Below are 12,769 nucleotides of genomic sequence, written 5' to 3' on the forward strand. Positions count from 1 at the left end.
GGCTTTTGAAATGAGCACTGATGAGGAGGTCTCCCATTGTTGCCAAAAAAAAAACACCATAATTTTGATTCATCTGACCACAGAACAGATTTCCACTTTGCAATAGACCATTTTAAAATGAGCATTGGCCCAGAGAAGACAGAATAGTTTCTGGATCATGTTCAGATTTAGCTTCTTTGTAGGATAGGAGCTTTAACCTACATTTTTTTGGATTGCACGGCTTAACTGTTCAGACAGAGCCCATGCAATGATACCCATCACAGAATCCAGCCCATTTTTAATGCAGTGCAGTCTGAGGGCCCCAAGATAACCGGCATCCAATTTAGGCCTCGATCCTTGCACAGCGATTTCTCCAGGTTCTCTGAATCTTTAGATATTCTGCACTGTAAATTATACATTTAAAGTCTTTGCAATTGTACATTGAGGAATATTATCCTGAAATTGTTTGACAAGGATTAGACAGCTTTTCACAGATTGAGAATAAAAAGACTTCGTCAAAGCATCTCAGAAGGATGGGCAGAGGTTTACCAATCATGTTATGGACCTGTTGCCAATTACCCAATTAGTTGCAAAATGTTCTTCCAGCTCTTACTCAATAGCACTACTTTGCCAGCTTTTTCTTGCCCTGTCCCAACGTTTCCGAAATGTGTTGCTGCCATCGATTTCAAAAATACCCAATTCTTTCTGAGAAAATGTGCCATTTTAAGTTTAAAAAATTGATAGGTCTTCTGTTGTGAATAAAATATGGGTTTATGAGGTTTGCAAGTAATTGCATTCGGTTTTTATGTAGATTTTACAACTTTTTTTGGAATGGGGGGGATGTACTTCTATGCCGTGTATGCAGATTTCAATTTTGCTATAAAGGACTTTATATGACAAGCCAACATTCATACCTTTATTTTAGAAGTTGGTTTATTGTATTTTTGTCTGATTTGTAATGGGGTGTTCTCAGTGTTTTCAAGATTATATGCACATCAGTTGGGGCCACTGCAGTATATTTCCTAATTGCCGGTTCACATTTGTGCGATCACAGAGATCGCATGTAATTCGGAGCACACTGCTCCTAAAATTACATGCGATCTCTGTGTGTTGCAAATTCAGCCATACAGTTTGTATGGCTGAATTTGCACCGCAATCGCACTAAAACACGCACAGGACCCTTTTTTGGTCCGCAGCAGAATCTGATCGCATGGTGGTTCACACTAGTGCGATCCAATTCTGTGCAAACTTTCAGATCGCACTGCGATATGATCTGGGGGTGTCGTTAACTTCTAATTGACACCCCCCGCGTATCGCATATGGCAGTGTGAACTGCCAGGGGTGCGGATGGGATGCGGAAACACGCTGTATATTCGCAGCGTTCCCGCATCGCAGAAATGTGAACCGCCACTTAAGGCTATATTTTTAAAAGGCTATATTTTTAAAAGTCAAAAAACAAACACACACAAACACACAGGATAATCCAGTTTGATAAGAAAGGTGGTTAATAAGGACTTCTTGACCCAACATGTTTACCGACAGAGCTCCTTACTTTACCCCACAACCAAGGAAGTTAATAAAATAGACTACAGGGCATTCTCTAGTTGAACAGGTATATTGGTATCAAGGTTTATGGGTACAATACAGATAACATTTTGCCTGTTCTACTTCGCCTTCAAAAAGGTTGATCAAGAGTGGCATTTAAGTAGTAATGACCAAGTTTTGCCACGTTTAATTGGGCTTTGAGCAATTTCTGAGGAAGGGAAGATTCCAAACAAGTAGAAGAAAGTCACTTAGGGTAGAACTACAAAAGGGGTTGCCTTGAATATACAGGCCCTTGACCTCCTTAGGTTATGGGGTCCAATTCGGTTACTCCTTTTTATTTACCAGGTAGGTACTGTAATAAAGGTTTAAATGCCTTTCATCTCCATTGACTTGTCTCCAGATGTTTTTTTTTTTGCAAACACACCCTAGCTACGGCTGCCGTGACATTTAGTAGCAAAAAAAAAAAAAAAAATACACAAAAAACTGTTAGGGCTGCTTAAGCCAACATTACTTGTTCATAAAGAGAAATATTCAATACTGTCTATATAGCTAGGCAGGGAGTTGAGCCTGAAAAAAAAAAAATTATAAAAATGAATTTCTGGAGGAACGGAGAAGATCGAATAATTTCCCAGCTATAAAAAGGCAAAGCCCTGGCAGACTGTTGCGTGTGGTTTTTAACATTCCATAGTGCAAAGATTTCACCTTGTTACAAGAAATGGATTTAGATAAGAGGCTATTACAGTCATAAATTAATTAGGCTCAATTAGCACTTGGAGATAAACCTGCAAACACGGACCATCTTCCTAGGTTAAAGATTACCTTCTGTTTGTATTTGCTCATTATTTTATGACCAGCACGATGACATTAAACTTTGGTACTAACCGTGATAAGCAAAAATGAGGATGCAAGTCCAATGTAGGACTTCGAATAAAAAAAATATATGAAATTTGTGCATAACATCTCGTGTCCTGAAAACTATATAAATTCTATTTCATATTCTGTAGTGTAGGCCAACTATGATGTTATGATGACTGATGTTAACTATGTTCCATTTAGATATATCAAACATACTGTATCAAATTATCCACTGCATTTAAAAAAGGATAAAAAAAAAAAAAAAAAAAAAAAGAAGTACATCAATATGCTCACACAAGGAGTTTCTGTATTATTAATTTTCACATCGATTTTACAAACGAGGAAAAAAAAAAAAAAAACCTTTCCTTCTATAGGAGAATCCTCTTCTCCCCTAAACCCCACCTCCCCTGGCATTCCCCAACCTCTTGTATCGTTCCATTTCAACATTGTGGTCCCACCTAACCCTTCTATATCTCTCTAACATACCCTTATCTTACTCACTCCCCTGATCTATCCATATTTCTACATAATCTGTTTTCTTAATGTCTATTCACTTTCTCCATCGCTGCTATACACAAATATTTCTATACATACACAGCATATTCAACTCTACTACACCATTCCCTTACAGTAGGGGCTTCTTTTTTAAACCATCTTTTTGGAATTGTCCCCTTCGCAGCATTAGGTAAATTTGGATAGTTTCTATAGAGCTTTAGTGATCTATTTGTTTTATGAAATGGGCATGTCCAGGGTTCCTCCATAATATCCTAACCTGTAATTTGGGTAAGGAGTGGTTGTTTCCCTCACTAGTATGCCCGAATCTTGGGACATTCCCACCATACATGAATCATTGTGCCCATTAACTGACAACCGCTTCAACACAGGTTTGACTTCTCTGGTTGACAGCGGTGTGTGCTATTACCAGTGTTAAATACCATCTAGAAAGGCACTTCTAGTTCATCTCAATGGTGTTTATGTCTCTGGCGGTGCAGTGTACGTCTCTCAGCACACAGTTTTCTCCTTGTGTCCTTCCAAACGGATTTCTATATCTCTTTCCCAATTATCTATAAATGAGTTTCCTCGTCCCCACCAGATCTGTTGACATCCTGTATATCTGGTGCAAACGGTAACTTGTTTTTGTTAACAGGTTACAGTGTTTCCATAAGTTTTAACTTTTTCTAATCTGGTTGGTTGAGGCAAGGATCCTACTAAGGGTTTTAATTGCATACAATTACACGCATTTAGCGTCAACTTCCCCATAGTGGTAAGTTCATGAAGTGGCCTAATCTTTCCTTTTGGTACCAAGTTAGGGGACTTGTGATTAAAAGAAATACCAAACGGTGTCTTAAACCCAGGTAAAAAATAATTTTGTGCCTTCTAGAAGAATGGAGAGTTGTATTCCCACTTGGCCTGCCTATACAACACATCCCATGTCCTGTATACAACTCTCGTTCTCTCAGGTGTATCCTCGTATTTCCCTATACTTTGGTGGAATTCAAATACTCTAATTGTGCTCGACTTAACGTGATTTCCAATTTAATCCATCTTTCTGAATTTATTTTTTTTGTCCATTCTATCATCCGTGATAATACTGCTGCTATGTAGGCAAAAAACCCCAATAAAAAAAACATGATCCAATTTGCTACAGCTGGGGAAAAATGTCTTCCTTGTCCCCAAGGGGCAATCTGATATTCCCTAGATTAAGTTTACCTCTAAATAGTATCCAGTTATATTATGCAGATCTCGGAAAGAATCCAGGCCTTTGTTAAAACAATCTACTGAGCTGGCCAGAACCACCTTTTGAGGGAGACTATTCCTTATTTTCACAGCTCTTACTGTTTAGAAGCCTTCGCATATTTAGAGATTAAATCTCTTTTCCTTCAGACGTAGAGTGCCACCTTGTCCTCTGTGATGACCTTAAAATGAATAACTCAACATCAAGTTCACTATATGGACCACTTATCTTTCTATACATGCTGATCATATCCCCCCTTAATCTCCTCCTCTCAGAGAATAAATTCAGTTCCTCTAATCTATCCTCATAGCTGAGCTCCTCCTTATCAGTTTGGTTGCTCTTCTCTGCACTTTCTCCAGTTCCCCAATATCCTTTTTCTGAACTGGTGCCCAAAACTGAACTGCATATTCCAGAGGAGGGCTTACTACTGATTTGTATAGGGGTAAAACGATCGCTCTCTGCGCTGTCCATACCTTAATACAGGAAAGAATTCTGCTCGCTTTGGAAACAGCAGCTTGGCACTGCATGCCTTTATTAAGCTTATAATCTACCCTAACACCTAGATCCTTCACCATGGATTTCCCCAGTTGTACTCCTAGTATGTATGTGCGTGCAGGCAGCACTGATCACTGTGATTGTGTCACTGGTCCCCAAAAAGGGTCACTTGGTGTCAGACTGTCTACCGCAATGTTCCAATCCCCCTAAAGGTCGGCTGATCACTGCCATTTCTAGTAAAAACAAAAATTCCATAAATATATCCCATAGTTTGTAGACGCTATTAAATTTGCACAAACCAATAAAATATACAGTTAACGGAATTGTTTTTACCAGAAACATGTAGCAGAAATATATATTGGCCTAAATTGGTGAATAAATTAGATTTTTTTTATTGGGTATGTTTTATAGCATAAAGTAAAAAATATTGTTTAACCACTTCCATACCGCACCATTGTAAAATGAGGGCAGCAGGAAGCTTTTGTCCATCCGGGCGGACGTCATATGATGGTGGCCCGCTCACGCCGCTACTGAGCACCCCCAGGGGCGCGGAGCGCGGCGATCAGGGATGAGGCTCGTCCCTCGGACATAGCCCTTCCCCGATCAAGGTAAACAGCCAATGAAAATTGGCTGTTCACCACGTGATCGGCTGTGTCAATCACAGCCGATCACATGAGCGGCTCCAGGATTAGCCGCTCGTTCTCTCTGCAATGCGCTGCGATCGGGGACGAGGCTTGTCCCTCAGCCAGAGCCCATTCCAGATCTAGGTAAAGAGCCAATGAAATTGGCTTTTACCACGTGACCAGCTGTCAATCACAGCCAGTTACAGAATGTCAACAGAGAACACGGTAACTAGCTGTTATCGTGTTCTCCTCCTCACACACTGATCCTGATTGTGGTAACAGCCAGTTACCGATTGCAGTGCACCCCAAAACACACCGATTGCCCCCCCCCCATAAAGAGAACCTGTCACTAGCCCATCATAAGTACCCAAGTACCTGTCACTAGCCCATCAAAGTACCTGTCACCAGCCCATCAGAGTACCCGAGTACCTGTCCCCAGCCTATCGGGTACTGTGGTGACAGGTACTCTGGTACATTGAGTACCTGTCATCGGAGTACCCGAGTATCTGTCTCCAGCCCAGAGTGCCTGAGTACCTATCTGCACCCCATCAGATTACCCGAGTACCTGTCTCTAGCACATCAGAATACCCAAGTACCTGTCTGAAGCCGATCAGTGTACCTGAGTACCTATCTGCAGCCCATGCCTCCTAAATTATGTGTTGGGGAGTTTGCTTTCCAAAATAGGGGGTTTCCATTGTCCTGGGGTTCCAGGGCCTTCAAAAGTGTGATTGGTTGTAATTAAATTATATGTGTAATTTATACTCCTAGAACACCTGATGGTGCTCCTTGCATGTTGGGCCTCTGTATGTGGTTATGCTTTGACAAAGTCTCACATATGTGGTATCGCTATACTCAGGAGTAGTAGAATGTATTTTGGGGTGTAATTTTTTGTTATGTACATGCTATGTGTTAGAAATATCTTATAAATTGACAACTTTGTGTAAAAAAAAAACAAAAAAAAAAAAAACAGCGTTTTCATTTTCTTTCCACATTTTCCAAAATCTTGTGGAAAAAAATGACATGTTCAAAAGACTCATTATGCCTCAGAATATACATTGGGGTGTTTGCTTTCCGAGATGGGGTAATTTTGTGGGCAATTCCATTGTCCTGGTGCTCCTGGGCCTTCAAAAGTGTGATAGGTCGTTAGGAAATTATATGTGTAATTGGAAATTATATGTGTAATTTATGCTCCTAGAACACCTGACGGTGCTCCTTGAATGTTGGGCCTCTGTATGTGGCCGGGCTGTGTAAAAGTCTCATACATGTGGTATTGCCATACTCAGGAGGAGTAGCAGAATGTATTTTGGGGTGTAATTGCAAGTATGCATATACTGTGTGTGAGAAATAACTTCTTCATTTTCCCAAGAATTGTGGGGAAAAAAATTACAACTTCAAAAAACTCACCATGCCTCTTACTAAATACCCTGGAATGTCTACTTTCCAAAAAGGGGTCATTTGAGGGGTATTTGTACTGTATTGACATTTCAGGGCCTCAAGAAATGATAGGCCATCAGTACATCAGGTGTGATCAATTTTCAATGATTGGCACCATAGCTTGTAGACTAACTTTCACACAGACTAAACCACTAATTTGGATTATTTTTACCAAAGATATGTAGAAGTATACATTTTGGCCCAAATTTATGAGAAAAAAAAAAATAACTTATTTGCAAAATTTTATAATAGAAACTAAAACAAAATGTGTTTTGCTAAATTTTCGCTCTTTTTTCACTTCTATCGCAAATAAAAAACCCCGTGGTGATTAAATACTACCAAAAGAAAGCTCTATTTGTGTGAAAAAAATTATAAAAAAATTTGATTGGGTACAGCGTTGTATGATTAGTAATGAGTAATTATCATTCAAAGTGTGAGAGCGCCAAAAGCTGAAAATTGGTCTGGGGAGGAAGGGGGTGTAACTGCTCTGTATGGAAGTGGTTAAAAATTGTCAGCTCTTTTGTTTAAAGTGCAAAAAAAAAACCCCAGGAGGTGAACAAATACCACCAAAAGAAAGCACTATTTGTGGGGGAGAAAAAAAATAGCAATTTGGCTACAGCAGTAACAGTGCCATATTGCAAAAAATGTGGCGTCCTTGCTTCACAACCGGGAGAGTGTTCGCCGGAAGTCTACCTCTGTGTCTCCAGTGTTCAGGAAGTGCCGACATCCATCGACTACAGCGGATAACTGCAGCGGACCACTTTAGACTGATTGAGGCACCTGGACGGACCAGTTTACATGTTATACACTGCTGTTTCTCACCTACTCTATTGTGAGTATTTGGTGTACATTGATTTACCGCATTAAACTGGTCTTACTGCACTTAGAGTGGCGCCTGTCTTTTCTTCACAGTACCCTGCAAGTTCTCTTCTCGCTTGTGGCAGAGCAGCCTTCAGTGCTTAAGGACTTTTATATACATATGGACTCTTATGGACCTTACATGTGTATATGTGTTATAGACCCTTTATTTATTCTATATGGTAGCAACTGTTGGTATCCCTTACTTTTCCTTGCGCCAGTATATCCATCTGTGTTTTAAATTACTCAAATGTAACTACAGTGTTGAACCAGAAAGGATTCTATTCACTAATGGAGATTACTAGGTCAGAGTAATTGAAAATTGTGCAGGGTCATAACTACAGCTTATAGATCTCCACAGCAAAAATTCGGTGGGGGCCCCTAGTGATTTCCCTGCCATCATTACTTTTAAAATAATGTCCAATTCAAAAGGACAGGTAGCAGGAGAGTTGTCAGCAAGTTACTAGGAAATGGTGCTTTGTACAGTATACATTGGCATCAATGCAGGAAATGCTTTAATATTTTAGGATTTCTGGATAACCACTTCGTCCTCAATAGTTCAGTTTTTCAACATCCTAGACCTCAGGGCCACAGTTTATTTAAATTCTAAGCCCTTCCACAACCACAGCAAGCAAGCGCTGAAGGAAGTGGTTTTAGTAAAAAAGAACAAAGCAATAATGCCCATCACAATACTTTAGGACAGTGGCTGCTCCTCCTGCATCTAATTACTCTATAACCCAAACATTAAATTGGGAAGTCTTTTTGCAGAACTACAAAGCTGTTCGCTTTAAGCTAAAGAAACATACTGGGATTTTTAAAGCTTGAGAAAGACAGTTCGGCATACTGGGTTAATTTCAGTGCTGGCCAGGATGACCAGAAGCTCTGATGGCAGTACATCTACACTAGTAAAAGGAAAAACATTTTTCCTTACTGAACAATCTGCACAGGAGATCTGTGACTAGCAACAACCAATCTGAAGTCCCCCTCCTCTACACAAGACATCAGGCTTTTCCTCATTGGAAATGCCACAGAGGGTACAGGGTCGGTGTCAACAGCATCCTCTGCAATCCTTAAAGAAAATCCACTAACAGCCTCCCCCCTTTCTTCCTTATGGGGACCTTTACCTCCCCCTAACCCCATAGCAGCATGGGCTGCTACAGCAATTTTTATACCACCCACATGTTGACCACATAAAAAACTGGTTTTTGCAATTACCGTAAAATCCTTTTCTATTAAGTTGATCGACAGATGCAGCTTTTAGCCTTTGGGGAGTTGCGTTCTTCTTTGCGTTGTCTTCCTACCCCTCAGAAAATACTGCTTTGGGACATCCCAATGGTCTAAGTTGTACTTACTGTAATTCCAATGGTCTAGGTCATTGTTTCTCAACTCCAGTCCTCAGGGCACACTAACAGGCCAAATTTTAAGTATTACCATGGGGATATGCAGGCTAGAATACTGCAATCACTGAGCAGCAAATTATATCACCTGTGATGTATTTCAGTTTTCTTGCAAACCTGGCCTGTTAGTGTGCCCTGAGGACCGGAGTTGAGAAACACCGGTCTAGGTTGTACTTACAGTAAAATCCTTCTCTCTGAAGTTCGACAGATGCAGCACCCACCCCTATGCTTTGAGTGTATGGGTTTTTGGTCTTCTAAACACTGCTTGCAACTAAACTGGCTACTGTAGCAGTGTGTGGGGTTATGCCTGCAAGAACAGCCCCCATAGGCGTGGTAAAGCTTTTTCCTGCCTAGTGCCTATACCTGATTAGAGGAGCATAACCCAATGGTCTAGGAAGATATGGAGCTGCGTCTGTCGATGAACAATAGAGAAAGCACAATTACTCGATTCCTACACTGAACTGAAAGGATCCATTTGTACTGAGCCAAGAAAAAGAAGTGGTGCATGAGATTGGCCGCAGGTTTATTACCCAGGTTATGTAAATAACTACTGTAGGGCATGTTACCAGGTGTTTATTACCAATGTCTACCTCCTAACTAAAACTAAAGTTGTACAAGAACTGTATGGTGAGTGTAACATGTATGATGAGCTTTACAGTACATGGTGTTGTGCTGCAAGCTAGTTATATTCAAGCTAGTTTATCACCTCCGCGTTACATCAGTTCTGTATAATATAAGTTAGTGGAAGAAGTCAGCTTACTGCTCAGTGACAAGACAACATTTGTACTGATCTCCAGTGCCTCCACAGTAAATACTTTATTCATGCTCAGCTAAAACAAAATGAGAATAGATCCATTAAAGTGTTGGCATCCCTCTCCCTCCTACACTGTTCTGCAACTGCCTTGAGCATACTCTTTCTAAACATTTTCTTCATACCACATTCTCCATTCAGAAATAGAAGAATCACTGCTTTTATTAAGCCACAGAAAGACTTTCCGTTGTCCCATGGGATTCACCCCACCTAGAAAACATCACTTGTGCCACTGCGTTCCCAGAGAGGGTTTCCAGATGTTCTGAATTAATTCCTTTTACTAGCAACAGATTCCCCTTCAACAGATTGCACTTGTGCTTTACTACATGCAACATAATTCATCTACTGTTTACGAAAGAAGCAAAACTCAAATACACAGTTGAAAAATGTAGTGCATGCAGACTACCACTACCTGGTTACCTAGGAATGCCAGCTACTCTCCTAATCAGAGAGGAGACCCGACACTTGGTTATACACATTTACTAGACTGCCATATAAGCCATTATCCTATTGAACTGATTGAACATTTGTCTGCATGGATTCAAAAGAATTCAACTTGAATAATCCAGGCACACAATAATCCGGTTTTAAAATATACCCAGGTGTCCTAACAAAATTGGTGGATCTCATAACATGAATGGTTAGGCCTAAAAGTAGCCTTGTGTAGCCTCAAAGCAAAAAATTTTACAACTAGAGAAAGGGAAGGGGGGGGGGGGGATTAACATGCAGGTACACAGCAGCCTGGCTCCTTAATTCAGCATCCCTCTATTTTCTGTGCAGTAGCTGCTCTTAACCAACACTAGCAGAGAAGAATGGAAGCTGGCCAATAGGGGATGCAGGCCAAGGGGTTGGCTGACTAAAGACAACTAGGCTGTTTACTTTGCAAGGAACTTATTTTAGTGAATACAGTAAAAAAAATGCACTTTTAAAAAAAAATAAAGAATACATTTTGCTTGTAGTAGTAAATAAATCCCCATGTGTCAGACTGATCCCCAAAAGAAAGTCAAGTACAATTTACTTTAACCCCTTGCCACCCACCCATAGCACATTTACTGTGCATGAATGGCACAGGCAGTTTGAAGGCATACAATACAGCGACCGCTGATGTCTGGTGGACACAGTGGATCACACTGCTCAGTACCCAGCCGCTGTGAGCTGTAGCCAATCACAGCTTGTCAACAGTAAACAAGCTGTCATGAATAAAAAGCCATACTTGACAGTTAACTTTTGCTTATAGCAACGATCATCACTGTTACAAGCAATAACACTGTAAAAGTCCTAAAGCTACTGGATCATGAGGACAGCTACTTGCAATAACACTGTAAAAGTCCTAAAGCTACTGGATCATGAGGACAGCTACTCAGTGCCATTCATAGAGAGTGCCTACAACACTTTAGGAATTCTGTCATGCCTCCACATCAAATGTTTATGCTTGCCCCAAATTCATGCCACCTTGCTACAGTGTGGACAGACAGACACTAGACCCCATGGGGTTGATTTACTGAAACTGACAGAAAAACCTGGAAGCTGATTGGTTTCAATGCAGAGCTGCACCAAATTTTTGTACTCCGTTTTAGTAAATCAACCCCCATATTAGAGGATTTCCAGTTACCTATGAACTGGAGGCAACTTTTTGCAGGTCTCAAAAATAAGGATAATGAAACTCGCAATAGGGAATGACTAATGCCATATTAAATTCCCCAGTCTGTTTCAGAAAGATGTCAGCAGTAGCATCTTGTACCTCTCAGTTAAGTTGAGCTATAAAGAAAAACTACATTAGAAAAAATGTTTTGGTATCTTACATGGAAAAAAACAAAAAAAACAAAAAAAAAAAAAAACACCACAAAAAAACACCACACACTTACTGGATGCACATCTAGGAATAGGGAATGCAGATCTTCACTTGGGTGTAGTCCATCCACAGCATCCACAAATCCAGGATCCGCATTTAAGAAATGAGGAAAGGATAGAAACATGGGAGCACCTGGTAAAAATTAAAGTTTATATTTGTTAACTTCCAATAATTAAACCTAGATTAATGCATATATACACGGCTGACACAAAGATCTTACTGGCAGTTCAAAGAGCTGCATATTCTCGTATGGTGTATGGAGCTCCTCAATTGTTCATGAACCAATGAACTTAGCTTTGATCTTGGTTGAACACAAAAGATATACCCCTTTCTGTATGCGGTTTAGAATATTAAAAAATAATAATTTAGCTTTTTTTGTGATGTGCAGGAAAATGAAGTAAAATAAATTAGAGTAATCTACAAGCCATGATTTAGTTTAACACTGCAGTGGTTTACAAATAACTTGATTCAAATGGCCTAACACATGAATAGTTGTCATGGGCTACTGCAAACTTCTGTATGGACAGCCATATTTTATATCCCTACAGTTCATTACCCTTATATGGACAGCCATATTTTATATCCCTACAGTTCATTACCCTTATATCACAAGTACCCCAAAAACTTTTACCCCCTAAATGCAGCACCACTGTGCTGCAACTGTGTGCAATATATGTGGTTGTGGGGCAGTTGAAGCAAAGCCCCATTTACCTGGAGGCAGTAGTGCCTACTGGCACTGAAAGAGACAGGATATAATACCTGCCATGGCTGCAGTATGTGTACAGCCCAGGCCACTGCAGCTGAAGAGGGAGGAGTTGGGTGGTAAAAGAAATAGTACAACCATGTGGATTTATCATCCCAACCTCACGTGTTGGCAAGCCACGTGTTTGATGCTTCGAGACTAAAAAAAATAAAATAAATTGAAGGGCTCGTTCACACCATATGTATTGCAGAGACATCAGTTTCCATGCGCATTTTAGTGAGTTCATGCACTTTGACATCTGTTTTCATGCCTTGAAAAAGTATTTATACCCCTTTAAATTTTCCACATTTTGTCATGTTACAACCAAAAATGTAAATGTAATTTTATTGGGATTTTTTGTGATAGACCAACAACACAAAGTGGAAGGAAAATGATAAATGGTTTTCCAAATTTTTTACAAATAAAATCTGAAACATATGGCG

The 12,769-nt window shown here is 40.1% G+C and overlaps 1 protein-coding gene across 2 annotated transcripts in view; it reads right to left on the reverse strand.

The window, feature by feature from the left end:
- The window catches only part of SCARB1 (scavenger receptor class B member 1), a 216,167-nt gene that overhangs the window by 36,893 nt on the left and 166,505 nt on the right, over nucleotides 1-12,769 (reverse strand). For both annotated transcript variants that reach the window (XM_082244085.1, XM_082244084.1), the window contains exon 8: nucleotides 11,598-11,716. In XM_082244085.1, the coding sequence (XP_082100211.1) occupies nucleotides 11,598-11,716 (119 nt within the window). The remainder of the gene's footprint in view (nucleotides 1-11,597; nucleotides 11,717-12,769) is intronic.

The sequence above is a fragment of the Pelophylax lessonae genome (genome assembly GCF_965119305.1).
Source record: "Pelophylax lessonae genome assembly, chromosome: 1".
NCBI lineage: Eukaryota > Metazoa > Chordata > Amphibia > Anura > Ranidae > Pelophylax > Pelophylax lessonae.